Here is a 27915-nt window from a genome sequence, read left to right as displayed (position 1 = left end):
ATTGGCAACATTCTACAGACAACCCCAAATAGCAGCAGGTTGGGAGGCAGGTTTTGGAATGGTGTAAAAATAACGGGTTGTTGTCATGGGTGTCTTCGATGTCCCTAATATTGGCACATCCTTGGATGGAGCGGAATTTGTTAGCTGTGTCCAGAAAGGATTCCTGACACAATAGGTGGAGTATTCCGAATCAGGGTGGCAGTAGTTAATATGAGAGGATGCACTTTTAAGGTGACTTGAGGGAAGGAATGGGGGTGAGGACCAGTAGGATTTTTTTCAGAGAATGGTGTGTGCATGGAACATACTGCCAGGGGTTGTGGTAGAGGCATTAGGGATATGTAAGAGTTAGAGGTGACATGCTATGCAATTTCTTTATCAATTTATTATTTATTTTTAATATTTTGTTATTGGGATGTAGAAGCTCCTAATAAAGTTCATATCCATCTCCATTCCCCCTAGACAAATGATGGTGGACTATCTTCTTGAATTGCTATAGTGCATGTGCTGAATATATTCCTACAAACTAATTCCAGAAAGAATCTCATATACAGAGCTAGTAATATTTCCATGTCAAGATAATGTGTGGAGAGGTACTTGCAGGTGGTGATGCTCCCATGTGCAAGTTGCCCTTGTCCTGCCTGGTGATGCTATCTGAAGATATTGTTACGTATCTTATTCAGCAGAGAGAGTCTGAACCCGTAGTGAAGATACTGACCCCTGGACCCATTCTCATCAAAGACGAGCATTTCACGTTGCCAGTCAAGAAAGTGGACAAAAGCAAGGCACCCGTGCACCTGCCGATCCCAGAGGTCCGCTATGTGGTGAAGGAGATCTCAGTTGTGTGGCATCTGTATGGAGGAAGGGACTTCGGAACAGCCGTCACCAGACGTTCCCCTGTTAAAAGCATACCGTGAGTTTCCTACCACTACTGTCAACACTAAGCTTGTTTACATTGTTAATCAATTCTGAGACCATTGTGCAAACAACAGGAATTCTGCAGATGCTGGAAATTCAAGCAACACACATCAAAGTTGCTGGTGAACGCAGCAGGCCAGGCAGCATCTGTAGGAAGAGGTGCAGTCGACGTTTCAGGCTGAGACCCTTCGTCAGGACTAACTGAAGGAAGAGTGAGTAAGGGATTTGAAAGTTGGAGGGGGAGGGGGAGATCCAAAATTATTTCAAATCCCTTACTCACTCTTCCTTCAGTTAGTCCTGACGAAGGGTCTCGGCCTGAAACGTCGACTGCACCTCTTCCTACAGATGCTGCCTGACCTGCTGCGTTCACCAGCAACTTTGATGTGTGTTGCTGAGACCACTGTGGTTGAGTTCAGAATCTGAAACAGAGTCAGCTTTGTTATCATTGTCTTATATGACATGAGAGTTGTTATTTTGTGGCAGCAGTACAGTGCAAAGATATAAAATTACCATAACTTACAAAATAGTGCAAAAAGTGAAATTAATGAGGTTGAGATCAAGGGTCATGGACTGTCAGAAATATGATAATGGAGAGGAAGAAGCTAATTTTGTGCTCTCTTGTTATTAATAGTCTCTTTGTGAGTCTTTGTTTATGTATAGTTTTTTTTGTAAATTTGATTGCATTTCTTTATTTTCGTGTAAGTGCCTTGAAGAAAATGAATATATATGTAGTGTACATTGATAAATTTTCCTTTGACTTTGACCCACTATAACTGGAAACATGGATGGTAGTTTGCCTCCCAGGTGCCAGGGTCCGTGATGTTTCTGATCGCGTCCACAATATCCTGAAGTGGGAAGGTGAACAGCCAGAGGTCATGGTACATATTGGTATCAACGACATAGGTAGGAAAAGGGAGGAGGTCCTGAAAACAGACTACAGGGAGTTAGGAAGGTAGTTGAGAAGCAGGACCTCAAAGATAGTAATCTCAGGATTATTGCCTGTGACATGCAACAGTGAGTATAGGGATAGAGTGAGATGGAGGATAAATGCGTGGCTGAGGGATTGGAGCGGGAGCAGGGATTCAGATTTCTGGATCATTGGAACTCTTTTGGGGCAGGTGTGACCTGTACAAAAAGGGCAGATTGCACTTGAATCCGAGGGGGACCAATATCCTGGCAGGGAGGTTTGCTAAGTCTACTAGGGAGAGTTTAATCTAGAATTGCTGGGGGACTGAATCGAACTGAAGAGACAGAGGAAGGGGCAGTTGGCTCACATATAGAGAAAGCTTGGAGACAGTGCGAGGTGGAGGATAGGCAGGTGATAGAGAAGGGATACGCTCAGACCGATGGTTTGAGTTGTGTCTATTTTAATGCAAGAAAGATCATAAACAAAGCGGATCAGCTTAGAGTGTGGATCAGTACTTGGAGCTATTTTGTGGCCATTACTGAGACGTGGATGGCTCAGGGGCAGGGATGGTTACATTGAGTGCCAGGCTTTAGATGTTTCAGAAACGACAGGGAAGGAGGCAAAAGAGGTGGGGGTGTGGTACTGCTGATCAGAGATAATGTCACAGCTGCAGAAAAGGAGGAAGTCATGGAGGGATTGTCTACTGAGTCTCTATGGGTAGAAGTTAGGAATAGGAAGGGGTCAATAACTCTACTGGGTGTTTTTTATAGATCACCCAATAGTAACAGGGACATCGAGGAGCAGATAGGGAGACAGATTCTGGAAAGGTGTGATAATAACAGGGTTGTCATGGTAGGAGATTTCAATTTCCCAAATAGTGATTGGCATCTCCGTAGAGCAAGGGGTTTAGGCTGGGTGAAGTTTGTTAGGTGTGTTCAAGAAGGTTTCCTGACACAATATGTAAATAAGCCTACAAGAGGAAGAGGCTGTACTTGATCTGGTATTGGGAAATGAACCTGGCCAGGTGTCATGTCTTTCAGTGGGAGAGCATTTTGGAGATAGTGATCACAATTCTATCTCCTTTGCCATAGCATTGGAGAGGGTTAGGAACAGACAAGTTGGGAAAGCGTTTAATTGGAGTAAGGGGAAATATGAAGCTATCAGGCAGGAATTAGGAAGCATAAATTGAGAACAGATGTTCTCAGGGAAATGTACGGCAGAAATGTGGCAAACGTTCAGGGATATATGTGTGGCATTCTGCATAGGTAAGTTTCAATGAGACGGGGAAAGGATGGTAGGGTACAGAAACTGTGGTGTACAAAGGCTATTGTAAATCTAGTCAAGAAGAAAAGCTTACGAAAGGTTCAAAAAATGAGGTAATGATAGAGATCTAGAAGATTATAAGGCTAACAGGAAGGAGCTTGAGAATGAAATTAGGAGAGCCAGAAGGGGCCATGAGAAGACCTTGGCAAGCAGGATTAAAGAGAACCCCAAGGCATTCTACAAGTATGTGAAGAGCAAGAGGAGGATAAGACGTGAGAGAATAGGACTAATCAAGTGTGACAGTGGAAAAGTGTGTATGGAACTGGAGGAGATAGCTGAGGTCCTTAATGAATACTTTGCTTTGGTATTCACTACAGAAAAGGATCTTGGCGATTGTAGGGATGACTTGCAGTGGATTGAAAAGCTTGAGCATACAGACGTTAAGAAAGAGGATGTGCTGGAGCTTTTGGAAAGCACCAAGTTGGATTAATCTCCAGGACCGGATGAGATGTACCCCAGGCTACTGTGGGAGGTGAGGGAGGAGATTGCTGAGCTTCTGGCAATGATCTTTGCATCATCAATGGGGACAGGAGATCATTTTAATTTGGCTGGGGATAAACATTCTGCTGTTTCTTCAATTAAAATACTCATTAAGGCAGAATATCAAAGTTCAAAGTAAATTTATTAATTGTTGAATATAATTTATTATTAAAGTACGTATATGTCACCATATACTACCCTGAGATTTGTTTTCTTGTGGGCATTCACGGTAGGTAGAAGTGCAATGAAATCATTGAAGAACTAAACACAAAGACTGACAAGCAACCTATGTGCAAAAAAAGACAAATTGTGTAAATACAAAAAAAACAAATAAATAATATTGGAAAATATTAGTTATAGAATCCTTGAAAGTGAGTCTATAGGTTGTGGAATCAGTTCATAGATGAGGTGAGTGAAGTTATCCATGCTAGTTCATGGCCTTGATTGTTGAAGGGTAATAACTGTTCCTGAACCTGGTGATGTGGCAATGCATTGCTGCTAATTTTTATGCTCCTGTCTTTGTAGCATGAGAACTGGCTCCAGCTCTTCCCAAAGCTCCCCATCTCAGTCTTCTGCGCGACACGGCCGTTCGACCAGGCGCATTCAGGGTGGACCCGGAAGGAACCACGATATCCTGATGGAGATTCAATTCAGTAAGGTGAGAAGCTGAAGCATCCTCGATCTGTCCTCCTGTGAGCATCTTCCTACCCTTCTTTGTACATTCTCCCCATGATCACATGGGTTTTGTCCCTCATTCCAAAGATGTTAGGGTTAGTGAGTCGTGGGCATACTTTATCGATGCTGGACGCATGGCGACATTTGCAGGCTGCCCCAGAACTGTGTTGGTCGTTGACGCAACACGGCACACTTCACTATATGTTCCAATATGCGTGACAAATAAAGTGAATCTTTAACTCTTTCTACAACACTCTTTTCCATCTTTTTCTGCCTTCCTATTGTAGAATCATGAGACATTCAGCAAAGAAACAGGGCCTTTGGCCCATAGCTCGCTAAATGTCTCCCTTCCATGTGCCTATGTAGATGGCTTTTAAATGGTGCTAATGTCCTCACGTCAGCTATATCGTATCTTTAAGGCATTGCTTCACTATCTTGTGACTGTCTTGAGTTGGGAAAGTATGATGTGCCTTCATAGGGGGGTTGTTTGCACAGTACATCAGACAAACATAAACATAGCACGTGAGTTTCTCACTGGATATTGGATATTTCAGGATATCAATGGGTCAGACAACCAGTAAGTTCACCCAGGAATGGGGAGATGAATGGATTCAGCAAACAGGATACTTTTAGCACATCACATTGGACTTTATTTGAACTTGGATGCCAAAGGTGAAACACAGAATGGTAGTGTAACTCCATTCGACCAACAATCCTGAAATTGCCCATCAGAATGGAGATTGAACATCCATTTCTATTGCGTGTTTCACGTCAACAAGGGTTGGAAAGTGTTTGATGGACAGCAGTATTTTAAAACGTGTTCAGCTTTATAAGTCATATAGCAAAGAACCACAAAACTGGTATTCTCTGTTGAGTAATAAATTTAAAACACACCTGAGAAAAGATATGTGGCCTTGATTTAAAGTCTGACCTGAAAGTCTAGCCTTCACTCAGTATTGAGCTGATTCTTATGTTTAAATCTTTGGTGTTGAATTTGAAGCCACAATACACCACCCACAGATTCAGTAAAGAGTGCACTGTACTGAGATGATTAACTCTGCCTTACTGTTTCCTATCAGTTATCTGTGAGTCTGCTCCATTTATGGAGGAAAAATAATCAATGAGATTTATTATCACTGATTTATGAAATGAAGTTTGTTGTTTTGTTGCAGCAGTACACTGCAAAGACACAAAATTTACTATAAGTTACAAAAATAAGTACTACAAAAGAAAATAAATGATGAGGTAGTGTTCATGGGTTCATGGACAATTCAAAAATGTAATGGAAAGGGGAAAAAGCTGCTCCTATATCAAGTATGGGCCTTCAGATGACTGCTTCTCCTCCCTGAAGGCAGTACAAGGATATAGAACAGTACAGTGCAATACAGGCCATTCATCCCACAATGTGCTGACCTTTTAACCAACTCCAAGATCAATCTAACCCTTTCCTCCCACATAGTCCTCTATTTTTCTTTAATCCATGTGCCTTTCCAAGAGTTCCTTAAATGCCTTGAATGTATCTGCTGCTTCCACTACCTCTAGCGGCCCATTTCACTCATCCACCACTCTCTGTATAAAGAAAAAACGTACCTCTGATATCCCTCCCTCTACTTTCCTCCCTAGAAAAAGGGCACTAGCTGTCCTTAAACTTATGCTCCCTTGTATTAGCCATTTCCCACCCTAGAAAAAGGGCACTAGCTGTGTTTATATTAAAAAAAAACACACTTTACCTCTAATATCCCCTGTTCTTTCCTTCATTCAGCTTAAAATTTTGCCCTCTTGTTAAAGCCATCATAAACAGAAGGCTTTTCCCAGATGTTGCAGGTCCTCAGTTAAAGCTACTGCCTTCTTGAGGAACCACGTCTTGGGTGGTAGGGAGGGTTGTCCCTGTGATTGAATCTGAGTTTTGAACCATCTTCAGCATCTTGTGATCCTATGCATTGGAGGCTCCATACCAGCCTGTGATGCAACCAGTAATGCTGTCCACCATACGTCAGTAGAAATTTGTAAATCTTCATGATTGCATCAATGTGTTTGGCCTATTTTAGGTGCTCTGAGATATTGAACCTTATCCACTAGCGACGACATCTTCAAGAAGCGATGAACAGAGGTGGAGAGCTGCTTCTTCCCCTCCACCATCACATTTCTGAATGGTCCATGAACGACGAGCACTGCCTCATTATTTGTAACACATGCAAAGTACTGGAGGAACTCAGCAGGTCAGGCAGTATCTATGAAAGAGAATAAAGAGTCAACGTTTTGGCCTGAGACTCTTCATCAAGGTTCTTTATTCCTCTATTGATGCTGCGTGACCTGCTGAATTCCTCTAGCATTTTGTACGTGTTACTTTGGATTTCCAACATCTGCAGAATTTCTTGTGTTTATGATCTCATTTGTCTTCTGCACTATTTATTTGTTAAAACAACAGATTTCACAGCATGTATTGATAATCATAAACCTGATTCTTTATTTTTATTCTGTTCTGCACTTTCTCTGTAACTGTAACACGTTATTCTGTTATGCTTTACCATGTATTATCACTATGCATTGTAATGAATTGATCAAGAACATATCAACGTCTGCTTTAAATATGCTCCATGACTTTAGCTTCCACAACTGTCCGTGACAATGAATTCCACAGATTCTCCACCCTCTGGATAAAGAAATTCCTCCTCATCTCTGTTCTAAATGGACGTTTCTCTATTCTGAGGCTGTACCCTCTGGTCCTACACTCAACCACTATAGGAAACATCCTCTCCACATCCACTCTATCTAGGTTTGTCAATATTCAATAGATTTAAATGAGTTTCCCCCTCATTCTTCTAACCTCCAGCAAGAACAAGCCCAGAGCCATTAAACGCTCCTCATTCGTTAACCTTTAAATTCCACAATCATTCTCGTAAACCTCTAGACCCTATTCAAGGCCAATAGATCTTTTCTTAGATAAGAAGCCCAAAGCTACTCACAATACTCTGTGCGATCTGTCTAATGCCTTATGAAGCCCCAGCATCACATTCTTGCCCTTGTATTCTAGTCCTCTCGAAATGAATGCTAACATTGCATTAGCCTTCCTTATCATTGTCTTAACCTGCAAGTTAACCTGTAGGAAATCTTGCATAAAGACTCAAGTCCCTCTGCACCTCTGACTTTTTTGAATTTTCTCCCCGGTTAGAAAATAGTCCATGCTTTTATTTGTTTCTGCCAAAGTGTATGATCATGCACTTCCCTACACTATATTACATCTGCCACATCTTTCCCAATTCTCCCAATCTGTCTAAGTTCTTCTGCAGACTCCATGCTTCCTCAACATTACCTGTCACTCCACTAATCTTTGTATTGTCTGCAAACTTGGCCACAAAGCCATCTATTCCATCAACCAAATCATTGACATATAATGTGAAAAGAAGCAATTCCAGTACTGACCCCTGCAGATCACCATTGGTCACCAGCAGCCAACCAGAAGAGGCCCCCGTTATTCCCACTCTTTGCCTCCTGCCAGTCAGCCAATCTTCTATACATGCTAGTATCTTTCCTATAATACTCTGGGCTCTAGTTATTCAGCCTCAAGTGCAGCACCTTGTCAAACGGCTTCTGAAAATCCAAGTAAACAACATCCACTGACTGTCCTTTGTTAATCCTGCCTGTTATTTCCTAAAATAATTCCAACAGCTTTGTCAGCCAAGATTTCCCCTTAAGGAAACCATGTGGACTTTGGCCTATTTCATTATGTGCCTCCAAATACCCCAAAGTTTCATCCTTAAAGGACATAACATCTTCCCAACCACTGAAGTAAGGCTAACTGAGCTATTATTTTCTTTCTTCTGTCTCCCTTCCCCCCCCCCAAAGAGCGGAGTGACATTTTTGCAATTTTCCAGTCCTTTGGTGATTCTTGAAAGATCATTACTAAAGCCTCCACAATCTCTTCAGCTACCTCTTTCAGAACCCTGAGGTGTACACCATCTGGTCCAGGTGACTTTACCTATCTTCAGACCCTTCAGCTTCCCAAGTACCTCCTCCTTGGTAATAACAGCTAGATTTACTTATGCACTCTGACACTCTCAAATTTCTGGCATACTGCTATTGTGAAGACTGACACAAAATACTTCTTAAGTTTGCCTGCCTCTATTTTGTCCTCCATTATTACCTCTCCAGCACCATTTTCCAATGGTCTAATATCCTCTCTCGCCTCTCTTTTACTCATTCTATATCTGAAAAAACATTTGGTATTCCCTTTTATATTATTGGCTAGCTTACCTTCATATTTCATCTTTTTTCACCCTGTGGCTTTTTTAGTTGCCTTATTTTGATCCCAGTCTTCTAACTTCCAATCATTTTTGCTATATTACATGCCCTCTCCTTTGCATTTATGCTGACTTTGACTTCACTTATCAGTTACAGTTGCCTCATCCTCCTTTAGAATACTGCATCTTTCTGTCCTGCACCTTCCGATTTGCCCCAGGAAACTCCAGCCATTGCTGTTCTGCTGTTATTCCTGATGGTGCCCCCTTCCAATTAGCTTTGGCTATCTTCCAACTCATACCTCTATAATTTCCTTTACTCCACTGTAATACTGATCCATCTGACTGTATCTTCTCTCCTCCCCCCCCCCCACTATGATCTTCTTTCAGCCACGACTTGGTGATGCCCACAATGCCAATCTCTAACTGCACTACAAGATCTGCCTTATTTCATATACTGTGTGCATTCAAATATAACACCTTCGGGCTTGTATTCATCACCATTTTCAATTTTCCCTATATGTTACACTTCAGCTCATCCCACTAACTGCAATTTTCCCTACCATCCTCAGTGCATCAACTTGCATACCAACTGCTCCATCCTCAGCCCTATCACTCCATTCCCATCTCCTTGTCAAATTAGTTTAGTTCTTGTGACAATAATAAACCAGTTCACCATTTACCAAGTTTGTTTCTTTTTATTCCCAAAGGTGAAATTTCAGCATGAAGTTTATCCTCAGACAGGCCACCCTGTGGATCCAGGTTCGACAGAGAGTCCTATCTCACGACAAGTCTTCATAGTCCAGGACCTTGAGATCCGAGACCGCCTTGCAACTTCTCAGATGAACAAGTTCCTATACTTGTACTCCAGCAAAGAGCTACCAAGAAAAGCTCATTCCAACATGGTGAGGCTGAGTCCCAGGCCAGGTTGTTGACCTAATCCTTTGGTTGCGGACAGGGAGGGATCAACAGCAAGGAACTCTATGGCTGCTTCCAGTAATGTTGGACAAAGTAATATTTCATTATTAGTTTAATTAGTTTGGCACGTCATATTTCACCCAGTCCTGATGAAAGGTCTCAGCCCAAAACATTGACTGTCCATTGGCTCCATAGGTGCTACCTGACCCACTGAGTTTCTCAAGAGTTTTGTGTGTGTTACTGTACTGCACCGCACCTGCTTTTGCTCCCTTGTTCTGGATTCCCAATCAGAGAAAATATCAATACCACTGAAATTCTACCAACTGTTCAATTACCAGGACCAGATCGTCCTTACATCTTTTAAAATTGGGAATATGGTTCATTTCACCACACATAGGCCCCCTTATAATCAAACCTGAATAGGTTTTGGTGACCTCTGGTAATTTCTCTTTCAGCTGACCATTAAGGCACTGCATGTGAGTCCCGATTCCACTCGGATGCCTCAGGAATGTTGTCTCCGCATTACGCTGATGCCCCTTCGACTAAATATTGATCAGGTCAGTAAAACGCAAGACTGAAAGTGACCCCCAACCCAAACTCAAACCTTGCTCTTCCCAGCACATTACAGATAACTTTGACAAAAGCTCCCTGCAGTTTAACTTGGATTGAGTAGAACTTTCTATTCCTGCTGCAACCATACACCTGAAAGGGCAAGTGCCTACAGAATCCATGGCCCAGCAAAACTCAGTTGTATCAGAATCCTTAAAGATTAAAGATTAGCTTTAATTGTCAATGTACATCAAAACATAGAGTGAAGTGCATCATTTACGTCAATGACTAACACCCGAATATGTGCTGGGGAAGCCTGCGATTGTCGCCATGCTTATGGAGCCAAAAGAGCATACTACAACTTTCTAACTAACCCTTGCTAACCCATCTGTTTTTGAAATGTGATTGTGGGAGGAAATCAGAGCACCTGGAGGAAACCCACCCGATTGTGAGGAGAATATAGAAATTCCCTACAGACAGTGACGGGAATTGAACCCAGTAACAACCAATGCAACCTAAGCACATGCTGGGGATAGCCCTCAAGTATCACCACACACTGTGGCATCAACATAGCATGCCCACAACCCTTGGCAGAGCAACACGGAGCACAACAAGCCCCTTTTCTCCCTTCACAAGAAAATGGATTTAGGCTAAAGCCTGGTTTATACTTCTGCATCAACGCGTCGCCGTAAAGCTGCCACGGAACCCTACGCGAGAACTTGCATTGCTGCGACGCGCACCTCTCCCAAAATGTAACTGCGCGTCGCAGCAACGCAGAACGCAACAACTGTGATTGGTCCACTTGGTAGCATCGCATGTCATCCTACACTGCAATAGCTTCCCATTGGGTGACTGAAGGACAGGGAAGGAACTCTGGCTGCAATGCTTTCCATAACGCTTTACAGACCTCCGAAATTATGGAGAACACATTTTGCACGAAAAGAGAGGCTCGCGTCTTTTTTACCCCGAGACTACCATGACCATGAAGCCTTGCGCGGGCGGATGAATGCGCATGCGTGACGTGCGCAAATTGCCAAGCGACGCAGACACACCAACGCACAAGTATAAATGCTCACAACACGCATAGGCCACTTGCGTAAGTTACGGCGTCCAGTTAACGCAGAAGTATAAATCAGGCTTAACAAAGGAAGTAAAAGATGGTGCAAAATATGAGGAAGAAACTTAATGACTGACCAGGAATACCAGTGGACTGGGAATATTTTAGAACTCAGCAAAAAAAAGACCAAGAATCTGATGAAGAAACCCAAGGTACACTGTGACTGGAGAGAAACATAAAAATGGACTGCGTATGTTTTTTATAAGTTTATAAAGGCATAAATAGACGAATAATTTAGTTTTCAAACAGTAAACAGAGTGGGAGTAACCTAAGCTACTTCAGGTTGGCAGGCAGTGGTTAGTGGGAAATTACAGAAATCAGTGCTTGCACCCTCACAATTCACAATCTATAGCCATGATTAGGCTGCAGGGAGCTGATGGTATATTTCCAAGTTTGCAGATGCAACTCATCTTGGTGGGATGGTGAGTACGGAGAAGTGTGTAACTGAGTTTCAGGAGGATACTGACAAGCTGAGTAGGTATCCGAGTGCATGGTAGGTGGAACACCATAGAAAACGAGGTCACTAACATTGCATGTAACAGAAAAAAAACAAAGTAATTTTTTAAATGGTGAGAGATTGAGAAATCATAGGGTTTGTTGGATTAAAGTGGAAGATTTTTTTTTCTTGTAGTTTGTGCTTGTTCGTATGTTTACTGTATATGTCAGTGAATTCTTCAGTAATTGTATAGCTGAATCTATTTTTCTAGAAGTTTCTGTGTAGCAGGTGTCATGCTACTGAATCTGGCTATTTCATAGGTTATTCTTATTTCTGCAATGTCTTGCTTTTGTCAACTCTGAGCTAGTTTTTAATATAAGATGATTGTGTCTTTATTTGTTCATTCTTCATTCAGGTAACACTTAAATGGCCATAACCAACAAGTGTTAATGCCTCATTTCTTGACTTCCAAAGAACCTTTGGATCGCAAAATCAGCCGGGTACAACAGGTCATATATCATGGAAGCAAGTCCTTCATCCCACCACTTCCATGCTGACCATTGGCACTCATCTATATTTAACCCATTTTAACTTTCATATCCTCATTAACACTTCCCCCTCCCCTGCATTTTACCACGATTCTGCTGGCACTCAGGGTCAAGTTGCAGCAACTAATGAAGCTACCATTTAACATCTCTGCAGTGTGGGAAGAAACTGGAGCACCAGGGGTAACTACACGACTACAGGGAGAAGCTGCAAACTGCAGGCAAAAACTGCCTAACTCTAGGTGTCTGAGGTTGTGAGGCAGCAGCATTAAACACTTAACCACTGGACATCCCGTCCAAAGAGAAGGGGTCTATCAGAAGTCACAGTGGTCTCATCTCTGGCACTAAGCCTGCCTCTATGATTCAGAAGGAAAAGTGGGAGAAGAGGTAAACTGTGGTGATAGGGGATCCGTTATTTAAGGAAATGGACAGGAGGTTCTGTGGGCAAGAAAGAGATTCCCGGCTGGTATGTTACCTCCCGGGTGCCAGGGTCCGGGATATTTGGATCGAGTTCTCAGCATTCTTAAGTGGGAGGGTGAACAGCCAGAAGTCGTGGTCCATGTAGAATCAATGACATGGGTAGGAGGAGTGACAAAGTTCTGCATAGAGAGTCCAGGGAGTTAGGTGCTAAGTTAAAGGGCAAGAGCTTCAGGATTGCTACCCAACCCACATGCTAGTGAAGCCAGACTAGGAAGATTATACAGTTTAATATGTGGCTAAGGAGTTGGTGTAGGAGGGAGGGCATGAGAGTTTTGGATCATTGGACTGTCTCCCAGGGAAGGTGGGACCTGTGTAGAAGGGATGGTTTGTACCTGAACTGGAGGGGGACTAATATTCTAGCAGGAAGGTTTGTTAATGCTGCACGGTGGGGTTTAGCTAGAGTTTCAGGGGTATAGGAACCAGATTGCCAGAACAGTTAGTGAAGATGTTGTGGAGGCAGATGTTGGTAAGACCTCAGACAAAGTTAAGAATCAAAAAGTTGAGCATGGTGCAACTAGTATCCTAAGCTGCATATATTTCAATGGAAGAAGTATCATAGGAAAGGCAGATGATAGTGCTGAAGATGAGGTGGCTGGTTTACAATGTGTAATGAGGAGAGGCTGTTGATAGGGCAGAATTGCAATCAACAGGATGATTTGCAACATAAAAGGCGGATAAAATTGAAAAGGGTGAATACAGGACTGAAGGTGTTCTATTTGAAGGCCTGTACCAGAAAACCAGCTATGATCTGCGGAGCGCTATTTCATGTGCGAAGAGACAATTTTGAACAAGGTTGGAGGTGACATCGGATGCACAACAACTCTGGCAGGGCTTGCAAGAAATTACTTCTTACAAAGTGAAACCCAATAGCATGAATGGCAGTAATGCTTCACTACCAGATGAACTCAACACCTTCTATGCCCGCTTTGAAAGGGAGAATACAACTACAGCTGCGAAGATCCCTGCTGCACCTGATGACCCTGTGATCTCTGTCTCAGAGGTCGATGTTAGGCTGTCTTTAAAAAGATTGAACCCTTGCAAGGCGGAAGGTCCCAATGGAGTACCTGGTAAGGCTTTGAAAACCTGTGCCAACCAACTGGTGGGAGTATTCAAGGACGTTTTCAACCTTTCACTGCTAAGGGTGGAAGTTCCCATTTGCTTCAAAAAGGCAACAATTATACTAGTGCCTAAGAAGAATAACATGAGCTGCCTCAATGACTATTGCCCAATAGCACTCACATCTAGTGATGAAATGCATTGAGAGGTTGGTCATGACTAGACTGAACTCCTGCCTCAGCAAGGACCTGGACCTGTTGCAATTTGCCTATTACCACAAAAGAACAATGGCAGATGCAATCTCAATGGCTGTCCATGTGGCTTTAGACCACCTGGACAACACAAACACCTATATCAGGATACTGTTTATCAACTGTAGCTCAGCATTTAATACCATCATTTCCACAATCCTGATTGAGAAGTTGCAAAACCTGGGCCTCTGTACCTCCCCCTGCAATTGGATTCTCAACTTCGCAACTAGAAGACCACAATCTGTGCAGATTGGTGATAATATCTCCTCCTCGGTGACTAGCCCACTGCTCTACTCTCTATATACACATGACTGTGTGGCTAGGCATAGCTCAAATACCATCTATAAATTTGCTGACGACATTACCATTGTTGGTAGAATCTCAGATGGTGACGAGAGGGTGTACAGGAGTGAGATATGCCAACTAGTGGAGTGGTGCCGTAGCAACAACCTGGCACTCAACAACAGTAAGATGAAAGAGCTGATGGTGGACTTCAGGAAGGGTAAGACGAAGGAACACATATCAATCCTCATAGAGGGATCAGAAGTGGAAAGAGTGAGCAGTTTCAAGTTCCTGGGTGTCAAGATCTCTGAGGATATAACCTGGTCCCAACATATTGATGCAATTATAAAGACAAGACAGCGGCTATACTTTATTAGGAGTTTGAAGAGCTTTGGTATGTCAACAAATACACTCAAAAACTTCTATAGCTATACTGTGGAGAGCATTCTGACAGGCTGCATCACTGTTACAATCAGGTAGGAGATCCAGAAGCCTGAAGGCACACACTCAGCAATTCAGGAACAGCTTCTTCCCCTCTGCCATCGGATTCCTGAATGGACTTTGGAGCTTTGGACACTACTTCACTTTTTTAATATACAGTATTTCTGTTTTTGCATGATTTTTAATCTATTCAATATATGTATACTGTATAAAGTATACTGAATAAGATTTACTTATTTATTATTTTTTTCTTCTATATTATGTATTGCATTGAACTGCTGCTACTAAGTTAACAAATTTTACATCACATGCTGGTGATAATAAATCTGATTCTGATTCTGAATGTGCACAGTGTACGGAGTAAGGTAGATGAACTTGTAGCACAATTGCAGATTGGCAGGTATGATGTCGTAGGCATCACTGAATCATGACTGAAAGAAGATTAAAGCTGGAAACTTAATGTCCAAGGATACACGTTGTATCAAAAGGACAGGCAGGAAGGCAGAGAGGGCAGTGATGCTCTATTGGTAAAAATTGAAATCAAATCATTAGAAAGAGGTGACATGGTCAGAAGATGTTGAATTATTGTGGATAGAGCTAAGGAACTGCAAGGGTAAATAGACCCTGATGGGAGTTGTATACAGACCCAAAAACAGTGGTAAGGATATGGTCTACAAATTACAGCAGGAAATAGAAAATGCATTCCAAAAGGGCAATGTTACAATAGTCATGGGTGATTTCAATATGCAGGTAGATTGAGAAAATCAGTTTAGTGCTGGATTATAGGAGGGGGGAATTTCTAGAGTGCCTACAAGATGGCTTTTTAGAGCAGCTCGTGGTTGAGCCCACTAGAAGATCAGCTATTCCGGATTCAGTGTTATGCAATGAACCAGAATTGACTGGAGACCTTAAGGTAAAAGAACCCTTAGGGTCAAATGATCATAATATAACTGAATTCACCTTGAAATATGAGAAGGAGAAACTAAAGTCAGATGTATCACTATTACAGTGGAGTAAAAGGAATTCCAGAGGCATGAGACAGGAATTGGCCAGAATTGATTGGAAAAGAACACTGACAGGGACAACAGCAGAGCAGCAATGGCTGGAATATCTGGAAGCAATTCAGAAGGCATAGGATATAAACATCCCAAAGAGGAAAAAGTATTCTAAAGGAAAGATGACACAACTGTGGCTAACAAAAGAAGTCAAAGCCACCATAAAAGCCAAAGAGAGGGCATATAATAGAGCAAAAATTTGTGGGAAATTAGTTGATTGAGAAGTTTTTAAAAACTAACAGAAGGCAACTAAAGACACCATTAAGAAGGTAAAGATGGAATACAAAAATATGCTAGCCAATAATACTGAAGAGGGTACCAAAAATTTATTCAGATATGTAAAGTGTAAAAGAGAGGCAAGATTTGATCTCAGACTTCTGGAAAATTATGCTGGAGAGGTAGTAATGTGAGACAAGGAAATACTGGACGAACTAAATAAGTACTTTGCTTCAATCATCACTGTGGAAAACACTAGCAGTATGGTGGAAATTCCAGGTGTCAGCGGTCATGAAGGTTGTTGGGAAACTGGAAGGTCTAAAGGTGGATAAGCCACGTGAACCAGATGGTGTACACACCAGAGTTCTGAAAGAGGTGGCTGAAGATTATGAGTAATGATCTTTCAAGAATCACTAGATTCTGGAATGGTTCGCGAACACTGGGAAATTGCAAATGTCACTCCAAGAAGGTAGAGAGGCAGAAGAAAGGAAATTATAGGTCAGTTAGTAAGATGTTGGAGTCGATTATCAAGGATGAGGTCTCAGCGTACTTGGAAGCACATGATGAAATAGGCTGTAATCAGTATGGTTTCCTTACAGGAACATCTTCCCTGACAAATCTGTTGGAATTCTTTGAAGAAACAACAAGCAGGATAGGCAAAGGAGAATCAATTGCTGTTGTGTACCTGGATTTTCAGAAGGCCTTTGACAAGGTGTCACACATGAGGCTGCTTACCAAGCTACAAAGCCCATGGTATTACAGGAAAGATTCTAGCATGAATAAAGCAGTGGTTTATTGGCAGGAGGCAAAGAGTGGGAATAAAACAAGCCTTTTCTGGTTGGCTGCATGTGATTAGTGGTGTTCCACAGGGGTCTGTGTTGGAACTGATTCTTTTTATGTTATATGTCAATGATTTTGATGATAGAATGGATGGCTTTGTTTCAAAGTTTGCAGAGGATATGAAAATAGGTGGAGGGGAACGTAGTTTTGCGGAAGTAGAGAGGCTTAGACAAATCATGAGAATTGGCAAAAATAGCCAGATGGAGTATCAGGAAGTGTATGGTCATGCACTTTAGAAGAAGAAATGAAAGGGTTGACCACTTTCTAAATGGAGAGAAAATACAAAATGAGATGCAAAGAGACTTGGGAGTCCTTGTGCAGGGTTCTCTAAAGGTTAATATGCAGGTTAAGTCTGTGGTAAGGAAGGCATATGTGACGTTAGCATTTATTTCAAGAAGACTAGAATATAAAAACAAGGATATAATGTTGAGACTTTATAAAGCACTGATGAGGCCTCTCTTGGATTATTGTGAGCAGTTTTGGGCCCCTTATCTTTGAAAGGATGTGCGGAAACTGGAGAGGGTTCAAAGGAGATTCATGAAAATGATTCCAGGATTGAACAGCTTGTCATATGGAGAACATTTGATGGCTCTGGGCTTGTATTCACTAGAATTCAGAAGAATGAGGGATGACCTCATTAAAACCTTTCGAATGGTGAAAGGTCTTGATAGAGTGGATGTGGAGAGGATGTTTCCTTTGGTGGGAGAGTCCAAGACCAGAGGACACAGCTTCAAAATAGAAGAGAGTACTTTTAGAAAGGAGATGAGGAGGAATTTTCTTTAGCCAGAGAGTGGTGAATCTGGAATTCTTTGCCATAAGCAGTGATGAAGGCCAAGTTTTTATGTACAGTATATTTAAGACAGAGATTGATAGATGTTTGATTAGTCAGGGCATGAAGGGATACAGGGAGAAGGCAGGAGGTTGGGGCTAAGAGGAAAATTAGATCAGCCATGTTGAAGTGGCAGAGCAGACTTGATGGGCCAAATGGCCTAAATCTGCTCCTGTATCTTATGGTTCTGATGAGGGTCTGGGTCTGAAAGCACTATAGTGAGATCAAGTTTAATGACCTGGTATAAAGGATCTTGATGCCTTTTGGAGCTTTGATCTGCACTCAGTGCCACTTGTGACGAAATCCTAAGGATAATTCATTATGGACTGTGCCTTTAAAAAGAGAGAGTGTGCCACAGATTCAGAGAGAGAGAGGCGCTGAGCAGCTCGTAAGTTGCTATGGTGATAGAAGGATGGAGCTATATAATGGACAGCTGGTGTTCAGCATGTTTGGGTATATACACAAGGTCAGCTGGCTTTCTGGTAGACACACAGAGACGCAGAAGAAACGGATGCTGGGTGAGCTTTGAGTACCCACAAAAGGGTGGGTTTTGAGGAGAGAATCGATCAGTGGCTCTTGCAGTGTGGAAAAGGGGTGAACTGTGGAAAATAATCAGTGTGTTTAACCCTTGCCTGGGTTGATAGCTTTACCACGTGAAGACGGTACCCTTAGTGTGGTCACATTCGGTGACCTTAAAGGATTTCAGAGGACAACGGGAAGGATCGACAGCATCGGCTTACTTGGATAACAAATCACCTCTCTCTCTCCTAAATTCTATTCAACTCCATATCACGAACTGAGCTGACTTCATTTACATACCATCGTAAGACTGTATCACTTACCACCTAAGCTTGAAGAAGTTTGGGTTTTATATTTACACACCTATATATGCATAAGCTCTGCTAACATGTTTTATTTATCTGGTTTTATGTTACTATATTATGTAGTTACTAATAAAATAGTGTTGGTTAACAGCAAAATCGGACTCCAGGGGTGTTCCATTTCTGCTGGTTCTTTTAACCCGTTACGGCGTATGTAACACACTTTATTAGGTACCCTCTGTACCTAATGATGTGGCCACTGAGCGTATGTTTGTGGTCTTCTGATGCTGTAGCCCATTCACTTCAAGGTTCAATGTGTTGTGCATTTAGAGATGCTGTTCTGCATGCCTCTGTTGTAACACATGTTTATTTAAGTTACTGTCATTTTTCTGTCAGCTTGAACCAACCTGCCCATTCTCCTCTGACCTTTCTCATTAACAAGGCATTTTTGCCCACAGAACTGTTGCTCACTGGATGTTATTTTTTTTGTCACATCATTCTCTTTAAACTCTAGAGACCTTTGTGTGTGAAAATCCCAGGAGATCGACAGCTTCTAAGATACTCAAACCACCCCATCTAGCACCAACAATTATTCCAAAGGCAAAGTTACTTGGATCACATTTCTTCCCATTCTGATGTGAACCTCTTGAACCCTGTCTGCATGCTTTTATTCATTGAGTTGCTGCCACATGATTGGCTGATTAGATTTTAATCTAACAAGGAATTAAAGTGGCCACTGAGTGTGTAAGATCATGAGACACAAGCAGGAGTAGGCCGATTGGCTTCTCAGCTCTGCTGCACCAATCACTGATCCAATCTTGGCCTCAGCACCATTTTCCCACACTCTAAGTTCAAAGTGAAATTTATTATCAGAGTACATACATGTCACCACATATAACCCTGAGATTCTTATTCAGTGGGCATGCTTAGCAAATCTATAGAACAGTAACTGTAAACAGGATCAGTGGACAGCAAACTGTGCAAATACAGATATAAATAAATAACGAGCATGAAATAACAATAAAACAGAGTCATTAAATGAGTCCTTAAATTCGTCTAACTATCCCCTTTTGTTCAAGAGCATGATGGCTGAGGGGTAGTAACTATTCTTGAACCTGTTGGTGCGAGTCCTGAGGGACCTGTACCTTCTACCTGATGGCAGCAGTGAGAAAAGAGCAAGGCCTGGGAGTGAGGATCCTGCTTTTCTACACCAATGTTTAATTAGGAAGGGTTAATGGTTGGAAGGGTTTTACCTGTGATATACTGGGCCGAATCCACTACCTTCTGTAGGATTTTCCATTCAAAGGCGTTGCTGTTCCCATACCAGGCCATAATGCAGCCAGTCAGCATACTTTCCACCATACACTTATAGAAGTTTGCAAGGTTTTCAATGTCATGCGAACTTCCACAGACTCCTGAGGAAGCAGAGGCGCTGTCGTGCTTTCTTTGCAATAATATTCATTGATGGGTCCTCTGAGATAGTGACCCATCATGAATTTAAAGTTACTGACTCTCTCCTCCTCTGATCTTCCAATGATTACTGGCTCATGGACTTCTGGTTTCCCTCTTCTGGAGTCTACTATCGGTTCCTTAGTCTTACTGACATTGAATGAGAGGCTGTTATTACACCACTTAGCCAAGTTTGCAGTCTCCCTCCTGTATGCTGATTCATCACCCCCTTTGATACAGCTCACAACAGTGATGTCATCAGCAAACTTGCATATGATGTTAGAGCTGTACTTGGTCACACAGTCATAGTTGTAAAGTGAATAGAGCAGAGGGCTAAGTACACATCCCTGCAGTGCTCCTGTGCTGATGAAGATTATGGAGATGTTTTTGCCAATTCGCCCTGACTGAGGTCTGCAAGAGAGGAAATCCAGGATCCAATTGCATATGGGGGCATTGAGGCCCAGATCTTGGAGCTTACTAATTAGTTTTAAGTCTCTCCATACTCCTGACACCCTGTGTCCTTGGAATTGGGGAGGAATGTTCCCGTTCTAAATTGAAATCTGACAGCTCTCTAAAATATTCAGTTTGAAATTTGTCCTTTACTATCTGTTAATGGAGTGGTTCTTTGGAAAATTCCTGATCAGTGTGTCTCACTTTTACTCCTGTTTTTAGGATGCCCTGTTTTTCTTAAAGGACTTTTTCAGCAGCCTAGCTGCAGAGGTTGAGATGTTAATTCCTCCAGATCCTGTGCAGGAGGGTGAGTAGTAGCTCACTATTGTTGTGTCCTAGGCAAACATCAATGTGATTTTACAACTATGATCACTTTAGAATTCCAGTCACTACTGTATTGTAAGAATATTGAAAAGCTTTGATAGAGTGGTTGTGGAGAGGATGTTTCCAATAGTGGGAGAATCTAGGACCAAAGGGCACAGCCTCAGAATAGAAGGACGTCCCTGTAGAACAGAAATGAGGAGGGATTTCTTTAGCTACACGGTGGTGAATCTGTGGAATTCCTTGCCACAGATGGCTGTGGAGGCTAAGTAATTGGGTATATTTAAAGAGAGGTTGATAGATTCTTGATTAGTAAGGAAGTCAAATGTTACAGGAAGAAGGAAGAAGAATGGGGTTGAGAGAGATAATAAATCAGCCATGGTGTTGTGAAAGTTGCAGAAAGGCAAGGGTTAACACAATATCCAGGCAAGGATAGACTACTGATTGAGTGCAGACAGCACAGACAAGAAAGGTCTTTGAAGAGCATAGTTTCCCTTTGCACACTAGGAGTCTGGAGACAAGTAATCCAAGGTGTGCACACCAAGTAAGGGACCAACCAGGTTTTACTAATTTCAAAGTAACCTTGGTTGTCAGTTTGTAGTTTTTGTTAACTCTTAACACTTGTATTATGAATGGTGATTGTTCTTGCAGGTAAGGAATTAAAGCATACATTGATTAGCAAGTGGTCAATATCCATAACTGCTGGCTAGTTCTGTATAAATATGGCATTTCTCTGTTCAGAATTCAGAGCAGCATAGTGACAGGGACCATGTGCACAAGTAAAATATAGTTGAGCAGTAAATTAATTTGTGTTCTGATTCCAGTTATTGGTGATGACAGTGGAATGGCAGAGCAGACTTAGTGTGTTGAATGGCCTAATTCTGCTCTGATGTCTTTAGGTCTTACGGTTTAACCTCCTTCTGCTACAGTTCTGTGCGATTATGTTGTGACAATGTAACAGAATTCACTAATGAAATAAAATGATCGACAAAACCCACACATTTTACCCAGCAGATGCAGGAATCATGTGTTGGTTTCAAGAGTTTGGTGAGGAGTGTACAGACTGTGTGGCTTGCCCTGTGCAGAGCCAACCGTATATGATTAGGGCTTCAGTGCTAGGAACGTTGGCCTAGATGAAAATACTGATTTTGGTATGCTTATCCTGCTAGAAGATTTGGAGGATCTTGGAGGGACACCATTAACATTACTTGTTTGAAATGCCTGTACTTCCAAGGTTCATATCTCAAAAGCTTGCAGGAGACCAGAATCACAAATGTTCTCAAGGCCATGAGCACTGGGCTGGAGAGAGATCTTGATCTTCAAATCTCATTTTTCTCAAATGAGTGCATTTGTTAAGCTTTAGCTTAAGGGGATTTGATATGTTAAATCTGAAGTTGTGCCATTCAACCAGAAAATACAAAGACAGCCTCTGGGTCAGAGGAATTACATGGGGAGAACTAGTCTAGTTGGGTTCCATTTTCCAACTACAAGAACATGATAAAATGATAAACTAGTATGCAAAGAATTTATTGAGACACTCTGTGTTGATTGTGGTGATAATTTACCTAGTATTCATAAAGTTCAAGAGATTTATTTAAGTTGTTACACAAAAATGAAATAAAGTTGAGCAGCAAGATGTTGTCCTGTGCTAATTTATACACTCTCTGCATGTCTTCCCACAGTGAGAAAACCTCCTGGGTCAGATGCCGCCAGCAGCCTTTCCAAAAATGGAACCACTGCTGCAGATCATGGCCCCATAATTACCCTTCCAGGTCAGAGCAAACACCAACCAGGACCTTCGACTACTGCGGCTACGGTCCCGATCAGCGAGCCAGAGGGAACTGCAGCAGCAGCCTTTGCAGACCAGCCGGTCTTCTTCAGGTGAGCTTCAGATGTGGGAAAGTGACAGTCATGGTAGCAGGCCTTTCCTTTTCTACCTCGTGGACCTTTACAGTAATGTAGCAGTTAGGGGTAACACTTTACACTACCAGCAATCAGGGTTCAATTCCTGCCACTGCCTGTAATGAATTCGTACATTCTCTGCATGACCATGTAGATGCTGCAGTTTCCTCTCACACTCCAAAGATGTACAGGTTTGGGTTAGTAATTGTGGGCTTGCTATGATGGTGCTGGAAGCATGGCCATACTTGTGGGCTGCCCCAGCACATTCTCCGACGGTGATGGTCATTGACACAAATGAAGTATTTCACTGTAAATTTTGATGTACATGTGACAAACAAAAAAGCTAATTTTTAGAAGGTATGAACAGTATTAGGATTATCTGTAGAGGATTGATCAGTTAATATAACTGTATTAAATTTTGCTTAACCACGTGGAGATATTGTAAATGTGGTCTGGTTTCTATTTTGCTACAGAAGATTCAGATCTTGGGATTTTCAGAAAAGGTATTGGGGTCCGTATCCATAGATCGCAGAAAGTGACTATGCAAGTGGATACGATGGTAAAGAGGGTGTATGACAAGCTTGCTTCATTGGCAGGGGTGTTGAATATAAGAGTAAGGAAGTCATGCTGCAGCTGTATAAAAGTTTAGTCAGACGGCACTTAGAGTATAGTGTGCAGTTCTGGTTGCCCCATTACAGAAAGATATGGAGACTGTTCATGAGCTGTAAGGAGATGTAGGATAAACTTGGGTTGTTTTCTCTGGACCGGCAGAGACTGAGGGCAGACCTGAGGTCTTTGTAAATTATGAGGGGCATAGATAGGGTAGACATTCAGACTTTTCCCCAGGTAGAAATGCCCAACGCCAGAAGACATGCTTTTAAAATTGGGGAGGTTTTGGAATTTAAAGGTGATGTGAGGGGCAAGTTTTTACCGAAAAGCAGTATGTGCCTCGAATGGGTTACCAGGAGTAGTGGTGGAAACAGTCAGTTTGGTGAAATTTAAGAGGCTTTTAGATAGATACATGAATACAAAGAGAAATAAAGGATATGTATGACATACAGGAGGAGGACATTTTGTATAAATTGGCATCAAGGGCAGCACAGCACTGCGAGTGGCCTGTCCAGTGATGCTCTGTTCTGTGAGAGAACATGAGAGGTATGACAATGAATGAGTAACAGAGTCTCTATTTACTGGACATTGAAATCAACAACAGTAAGTGCAAGGAATTTGAAATAAAAGCAAAATTGTTTGAAATGCATTGAGATGTTGCTGGGACTTGAGGACCTGAGTTATAGGGAAAATTTGAATAGGTTAGGAATTTATTCCCTGAAGCACAGGAGAATGAGGGGAGATTTTCTAGAGGTATACAGAATTATGACAGATATAGATATGTAAACTGCAAGCAAGCTTTTTCCCCTTAAGCTGTGAAACTAGAATTAGAGGTCATAGTTTTAGGATGAAGAGTGAAATATTTAAGGAGAACTTGAAGGGAAACCTCTTCACTTAGAGGGTGGTGCTTATGTGGAACAAGCTGCTAGCAGAAGTAGTGGTACATGGATGAGAGGGGTATGGAAGGCAATGATCTGGGTGCAGTAGATAGCACTTGGCAGAAAAACAGTTCTGCGTGGACTAGATGGGCTGAAGGGCCTGTTTCTGAACGGTATTGCTCCATGACTCAATCTCCAGCTCTCGCTTTCCTTGGATGTCCCTTAAGTTGTTTGCATGCTTCCAGAATGTAAAGCCAAAAAAGAAAAGGAAACCTCACACAAGTTCATCCACTTGAGTATTTCTAGATCTTAAATCTCTGATCTTAAATCAGGTTAAATTAAGGACCCTCAGCAGAAAATGCTGGAAATCCTTAGAGGTCATTGATCTGGTTTCTATTGCCACACGTGCTACTTGACCAACTGAACATTACCCTAGCTTTACAAATAAAATCTGCAAACAGTGCAAGAGACTCCCTCAAAATCAGGCTGGCACGTGTTTATGTTTAGAGTAGCCTCATTGATGCAGTGGATATTGTTTCAGTGGTCTGGTTAGAGCTGTCCACACTGACTCTATCACACAAATGTATTGTTTCCAAACCTGTAAGATGTTTGAACAGTAATTGAGTTGTAGAGTATTTATTGCACTACAGCACAGAAACAGGCCCTTCGGCTTTTCAGATTTAGTAATTTGTGTTTGCATATTGAGTTTGTTCTTCGCCTGTACACCTAGGGTTGTATTCTGTATTATTGCAAGCAGTGCTACTGTGTTCCAGAGTAAAAACCATTCTTCCCTCCACCTTCATTCTGCCCAGTTGTGAAGCCCAATCTCTAACTGTAGAGATTTCACTGCAGTTCCTTCTACAGTGAAGTTTAACAGATTTTGCCATATGTAATACGTACAACTTCCCAAACATGTTATTGAGTGCAGTCAGGTCATCATCATGTATAGATAGTGTAGTTGTCCATAGGGTTTTCGTGGCAAGGTACGGAAGTAGATGGCCAGGCCTCTCTTCCACACAGAACCCGAATGGATTCGAACTCAGGACCACCTGCCCAGTGCTGATGCCACTACACCACCAGCCAGCCCTCCTAAACATGAAGCATCGCTATATCTGCTCTTTAATAGTTTTTGATTAGATTTGTGCTTATCCGTGTCAGGCTGCTATTTATTGACTACAGCTCAGCATTCAACTTAAACATACCCTCAATTCTAATCAACAAGCTCCAAAACTTGGGCCTCTGTACCTCTCTCTGTAGCTGAATCCTTGATTTCCTCACCATAAGACCACAGTCTGTGCAGACCAGAAATAACATCTCCTTGCTGACAATCAACACTGGCACAGCTAAAGGATGCGTGCTTAGCCCACTGCTGTACTCTCTTTACACAAACGAATGTGTGGCTCGGCACACCTCAAACACCATCTATAAATTTGCCGACAACACAACTATCGTTGGCAGAATTTCAGGTGGTGATGAGGAGACATACAGAAGCGATAGGTCAGTTGCTTGAGTGGCATCGCTAAAACAACATTTCACTCAACGTCAGTAAGCCCAAGGCTTTGATTGTGGGCTCAGGGAAGAGGAAGTCGAGATAACACACGCAGTCCTTTTTGAGGGATCAGAAGTGGAAAGGGTTGAACAGTTTCAAGTTCCCGAGGATCTATCCTGGGCCCAACATATTTGTGCAATTACAAAGGAGGCAAAACAATGGCTATATTTTATTAGGTTAAGGGGTATGTCACCAAAGATGCTCTCAATTTTCTATATGTACTGTGGAGAGCATTCTAACTGGTTGCATCACCATTTGGTATGGAGGGGCCGCTGCACAGAATCAGAAAAAGCTACAGAAAATTGTAAACTCCGCCAGCTCTATCATGGGCACTAGCCTCCCCAACATTCAGGACACTTTCAAAAGACAATGCCTCAGAAAGACATATCCTGGGCCCATTACCCAGGATGTGCCCTCTTGTCATTGCGATCATCAAGAAAGAGGTACAAGAGCTTGAAAACATATACTCAATGTTTCAGGAACAGCTTCTTCCCCATCGACATCAGATTTCCAAATGGACAATGAACCCATGAACACTACCTTAGTATTTTTTTTTCCTATTTTTGCACTCCTTATTTTATTTTATTTTATTTTATTTTTTAATATGTATACTTATTATAATTTATAGGATTTATTATTATGTATTACAATGTACTGCTGTTGCAAAACAACAGATTTCATGATACATCCCAGTGATATTAAATCTGATACTAATTATGAAATCCATTTTTATATCAATGGAAATACTTACTTAGAGATTCAGCATGGTTACAGGCCCATCGTGCCAATGGCGCCATCTAATTACACCCATGTGACCAATTAACCTACTAACCCATATGTCTTTGGAAAGTGGGAAGAAACTGCAACACCCAGAGGGAGTTCACGTGGTCATGGGGAGAAGGTACAGTACAAACTCCTTACAGACAGTGGTGGGAATTGAAACCAGATCATCAGCACTGACATTAGCATTGAAACCAGCTCGTTACACTAACTGCTACGCTAAAGTGCTGCCCCTAAAAAAATAATTAATCTTGGATATTCAGATTTACTTTCCAGGTTATGTTGGCTTGAAATATGCCAAAGCACAATGGAAATTTTTTTTAACCCAAAGCTTTTGTCATTCCAGGGAGTTTCGTTTCACATCTGAGGTCCCCATTCGATTGGATTACCATGGCAAGCACATGTCTATGGATCAAGTAAGTTGTGGAGGGAATGGGGTACTACCAGCTGAGTGCTGTTTGTGCAATTCGATTCAATCAGTGAATAGATCTCGAACAAAAGCAACTTGCTCTCTCCATTGCACCAGGTTATATTCTGTTTCTAGCTAATGGAGAAACATCCACAGAGGTTCTTATCTGGTTCCTTTACGAATGAAGCAACTGAATTTGTCTCTATCAAGGATCAGCTTTATTCACCATAAACATTTACGTGTGTTTGGAATTTGCATGGTACTTTGGTCAGGGTGCAATGTGCAATGAAAAATGACATTCAACGATTAATAAAGAATAAAAAATTATGTAAATTATAAAGTTAGAGGTTAAAGTACAGATATAGTAAAAGGGCAAAGAGACATTAAGTATTTGCATATACTTACACTGTAACCAGCATTACTCCCAAAGTGCCACGGTAGCAAAGCGGTTAGTACAACACTATTACAGCTTGGGGCATAGGAGTTCACGGTTCCATTTCATACCGTCTGTAAGAGGAGTGTATCTCCTTCCCATGAGCACGTGGGTTTCCTCCAACAATCTAAAGATGTACTGGTTAGAAGGCGAAATTGTCCTATGATTAGGCTACTGTTAAATAGGTGTGTTGCTAGGCAGTCTGTCTCGTTGGGCCAGAAGGGTGTATTCTGCGCTGTATCTCTAAATAAATAAATATAAAAAGTGGTATAAAGTGTTTTGCAGTGCAATACAGGGGTAATAGATGTAGAGGATGTAGTAGCTAACTATAATAGTTAATCAGATTTACTACTTGGAGAATGAAACATTTAACGGCATGGTTTTGTTTTAACAGAAGAGAGGTTTTAGAAAAGGCAGTTTGCAGGGTGGGTAGTGTCCACTATTACTTTTTCCTTCATACAAGTGCACACAATATTCAAAATGAGGTTTATGCCAATGTCTTGTACAGCTGTAACATGACATCCCAGTTCCTGACCAATGAAGACCAGTGTACCAAGCACCTTCATCATCCTGTCTACCTGTATTGCCACTTGCAATGAACTACGTACCTGCACCCATCTGAGCTACAGCACTCTCCAGGGCCAGGGAGTGATCCTCTTTTATAGAATGCCTGGTCTCTTAGGCTGAAGTGTGTGAACTTGTGGTTACTGGAATAAGCTCATTTCCGCATGGAAGCAGCACAGCAGACTGATCACAAGGTC

General features: G+C 41.9%; 1 protein-coding gene across 5 annotated transcripts in view; it reads left to right on the top strand.

Moving 5' to 3' along the window:
* Positions 1–27915, top strand: part of LOC134345344 (autophagy-related protein 2 homolog B-like) — a 179606-nt gene that overhangs the window by 130217 nt on the left and 21474 nt on the right. For 4 of the 5 annotated variants that reach the window (XM_063045890.1, XM_063045882.1, XM_063045864.1 and 1 more), the window contains 7 exons: positions 681–910; positions 4151–4283; positions 9249–9443; positions 9912–10013; positions 20496–20580; positions 22277–22475; positions 26659–26728. In XM_063045890.1, coding sequence (XP_062901960.1) covers positions 681–910; positions 4151–4283; positions 9249–9443; positions 9912–10013; positions 20496–20580; positions 22277–22475; positions 26659–26728 — 1014 coding nt within the window. The remainder of the gene's footprint in view (positions 1–680; positions 911–4150; positions 4284–9248; positions 9444–9911; positions 10014–20495; positions 20581–22276; positions 22476–26658; positions 26729–27915) is intronic. The other variant, XM_063045873.1, reaches the window with a different exon arrangement.

Source organism: Mobula hypostoma, chromosome 1 (assembly GCF_963921235.1).
Source record: "Mobula hypostoma chromosome 1, sMobHyp1.1, whole genome shotgun sequence".
NCBI lineage: Eukaryota > Metazoa > Chordata > Chondrichthyes > Myliobatiformes > Myliobatidae > Mobula > Mobula hypostoma.
Note: the sequence above shows the minus strand (reverse complement) of the source record. Positions and strands in the feature narration are given on the sequence as shown.